This window comes from Triticum dicoccoides, chromosome 4A (assembly GCF_002162155.2).
Source record: "Triticum dicoccoides isolate Atlit2015 ecotype Zavitan chromosome 4A, WEW_v2.0, whole genome shotgun sequence".
Classification (NCBI taxonomy): Eukaryota; Viridiplantae; Streptophyta; class Magnoliopsida; order Poales; family Poaceae; genus Triticum; species Triticum dicoccoides.
Genome location: NC_041386.1, coordinates 750,351,161 through 750,354,670, shown reverse-complemented (window position 1 = coordinate 750,354,670; position 3,510 = coordinate 750,351,161). Strand labels below are relative to the sequence as shown.

At 51.0% G+C, this 3,510-nt stretch overlaps 1 protein-coding gene across 1 annotated transcript in view; it reads left to right on the top strand.

Annotated features, from left to right (window-relative positions):
- The first annotated feature begins 2,514 nt into the window (after positions 1-2,514).
- The window catches only part of LOC119288449 (achilleol B synthase-like), a 21,160-nt gene continuing 20,164 nt past the window's right edge, over positions 2,515-3,510 (top strand). The window contains exon 1 of the mRNA XM_037568067.1: positions 2,515-2,782. Within this exon, the coding sequence (XP_037423964.1) occupies positions 2,585-2,782 (198 nt within the window). The 5' untranslated portion in view covers positions 2,515-2,584. The remainder of the gene's footprint in view (positions 2,783-3,510) is intronic.

The following is a 3,510-nucleotide window of genomic DNA, read 5'->3' as shown; positions in this document are numbered from 1 at the left end:
TAAGTGGTGATGCCACGACGCTGGCGGTTTCGGCATAGTGAAAGTGTGGAGGAGAAAGATTTGTCTCTGGATGGATAAGGTTTGACCGGTTGCTAGTGGGGCGTGGGGTTAGGGGATTGGATAAGGTCATGCATAACAGCGCCGGCCGGAAGATAGCATCCGCCATAGCTATATCAAAGAGGTAGGTGGGAGGGTGACCGAATATAGTTGTGGCGGGTGTGAAGTAGGACCCGCCACACAAAACTCGTACAATATTTGAAACCAATGGGCGTGGGTGAACCAAACATAGCTGTGGTGGTCTATTGAAAACGCCCACCAGTGCTTACCTAGAAATCAGTGGAGGGCATGTCTTAAGTACCCACCACTATTTATTTTCGCCTGGGCAGAAATTAGAAAGAGCGTACCAGTGACGGGTCATTAGTTATGCCCGCCACTGTTACTTGGAAAGTAGTGGTGAGCTATTTACAGTACCCGTCACTGCTAGTTTTCCAAAATAAGTATGGCGGGTGCCCGGAACCTCCCACTGCTAATTTGAGTTCATCTATAAGCCTTTTTCCAGTAGTTCTAGTTTAATTAGGATACATAATTATTTTAAAATGCAATGATTATATAAAATTTATCTATACACATTTAATCTTTCTTGAATTTGTATGCTCTTATTTCATGACTATGCACATTCCACCATGGCACATCAACTCCCGATCGGGAGCCCCTCGCCGCCCCGCTGCCTTCGCGCTCGGCCTCGCCACCGGCCGCCGGATACCATCGCCGGACCTCCACGCCTAGGGAGCAGCCATGGCCAACGACTAACGCCTCGCCCGTATCCTGCCGGAATCGACCTCCTGCAGCCAGATCCGCGCCATCCCGACCTCGCCGGCCTTCCTCCCCGTCTTCATCGCGAACCATCACCGGGCTCGAAGAAAATCCCATTATCTAGCAGCAACCGCCGCCGCCGTCAGCTGCAGCAGCAGCAGGCGCGGCCGGGCATCGGCGGAGACGGGGGAGCACGCGCTCCCTGACTTCTGCCTCTACCCCGTCTGCGCGCACGTTCGCCATCGCAGGCGCCGGCGGCTACCGTGCCCCGGAGGTGCTGGACACATGGCGGCCCACGCTGAAGGCAGACGTCTACTCCCTGGGAGTGCTCCTGCTGAAGCTCCTCACCGGCAAGTCCCCGACGCACGCATCCATGCAGGACGGCGTCAGCGGCGCGCTCGACCTGCCGTCGTCGGTGCAGTCGGTGGTGCGCGAGGAGTGGATGGCTGAGGTGTTTGACGTGGAGCTCGTGCGGCTGGGCGCCATCACTGATGAGGAGATGGCCCCGCTGCTGCAAGCACCCACAGAGCTATGGGCATAAAGGCAGCAACTCGAAACTCCATGGTTTGCACACAGCAGCACAACACCACGGTCTGCATGCGGCATGACCAGCTCCACTCAGGATTCAAATTATGTAGCTGTATAGGATACTCCCTTTTGTTCAGGTTTCCATGATATTTTTCAGTTGAATTCAGTTGCAGATTAATTCAAAAAAAAACTATAAAAAGCTTATACATGGCGATTAAATATGTGCTAAGTTTTCTAGCTAAGGCGCTAAATAAGATTGCTGTAAAGGTAATGGGTCGTAGCGCGAGTGAGCTGATGGTAATTCTCCAAAGTTTGGGTATGGATGTGTAATCAGACTATACAAAGCAAGTGTAGGCCTCCTGATGGAAATTGCGCCTTAATTAATAATAGTGTGTACATAATTTCCAAAAAAAACGAAGTGTACATGTAGTTGGCTGTCGTGAAATCTTGGCCTTGCATCTATCTTAGTTGAGACATGTCTTATTCTCCTCTTATTTGATGCTCTTTATAAAATATAGCAAATCGCACGGAAAGATATTTAAGATCAAATCGACAACAGGTAGCTTAGCACACACCTTGACCTCGCGCGCGTATTAATATATGTAATGTGCATTATTAGCAATAAGTTGAGTGTGATATGTGTAACATAAATTATTCGCTCCTGGGTGTCAATTATATGGGGTGACGTACCCTGCATATATAATTCCGTAACTGATCTTTCATGGGACACTACGATTGACTAGTACATGATCCACAAATAGTAGAAGCTACAATGACCTCCACTAATTTACTTATAAGCTATCTTTGCATAATTCGACTAGGGCAGGCTGTTCAACAGTAATTTAGTAAACAGTACACAATACTAATTTGAACACATATAGGAATAAACACTGTGCCAGTAGCCCCTCTGTTCTCGGAGGACGACAGCAACCCAAGCGCTTGCTCAGGGAAAAATTATGGGGTGAGACTTTTTTTTAGGGTGAAACTTCATTTAGTTGGAGCTATACCACAACCCAATCAGTCGATCAGTTAAGAAAAGTTTGTTCCCTCGTTTTAAACAAGGTTCTGGGGCTATCACATCACTAAGTTCATTAAACTTGGTTTAATTACTTAGATGGCTGGCAGGAGCCTATAAAAACCCAATAGCTTGACGGCTCCAACCACCATATTTTGAGCTATCTAGTGACCGAACATATTGTGAGCTCAACTCGCCCCCGTACGTACATCACCGGCAGGGAGGGAGATGTGGAGGCTGAAGGTGTCGGAGGGTGGCGGGCCGTGGTTGCGGTCAGTGAACAACTTCCTTGGCAGGGCAGTGTGGGAGTTCGACCCCGACCACGGCACGCCGGAGGAGCGTGCCGAGGTTGATAGAGTCCGCCGGGAGTTCACCCAGCGCCGCTTCCAGAAGAGGGAGTCACAGGATCTTCTTATGCGCATGCAGGTATACCCGGACGCATACTCTATATACGGTAGTACTAAGCCCTCTCCAAACAGTCTTTCCACCCGCTTTATAATTAAAGCAACATCCAAACACTACATAGCCGAACGATACAAAATAGTGAGTCAGCCCTCTTATATAGCCAAACCTGAGATATCCGGCACATGTAAAACGTGCGCGCTACGACCAAGCACACATAGGCTCCACGGCGACGCCGCCAAGAGGGATAACAGCGCAAAGCGTTGCCGCTGCTAAGTCCACACCGGACAAAGGTATTCACCCAGACCCCTGACACAGTGAGAAGAACCACAACGACGTCTGCAAGAAGAGTGCGGCACCCACGGGTGTCGCCATTGTCGGCGCCAAGGCACGGAGCTTTCGCTCGGTAACTCACCCGTGCTACCACAAGGCCGCTAGGAGGAACGCGACGATGTCAGATCGCCAGATCTGGATCAGGACGTCGCCCCTCCAAAAGAGAGGGCACATCCGAGCTACCCGCCGCAACACCTCCCGTTGCCCACACAACCTGGGAGGGAGAGCCACCAACGCCGCAGTGATGCCTACCGACGAGCAACCATGCGGACCGCCATCCGTGGCCGCCGCCCCGGCATCCCTGTCGCGATGTACCATTGGCCGTGCACATTACAACACACACAACCATGGTTGGAAGAGGGACGGAACACCATCCACTCTCAGCCCGGCATCAATCCCCTATTCTGGGTAGGTGCCTC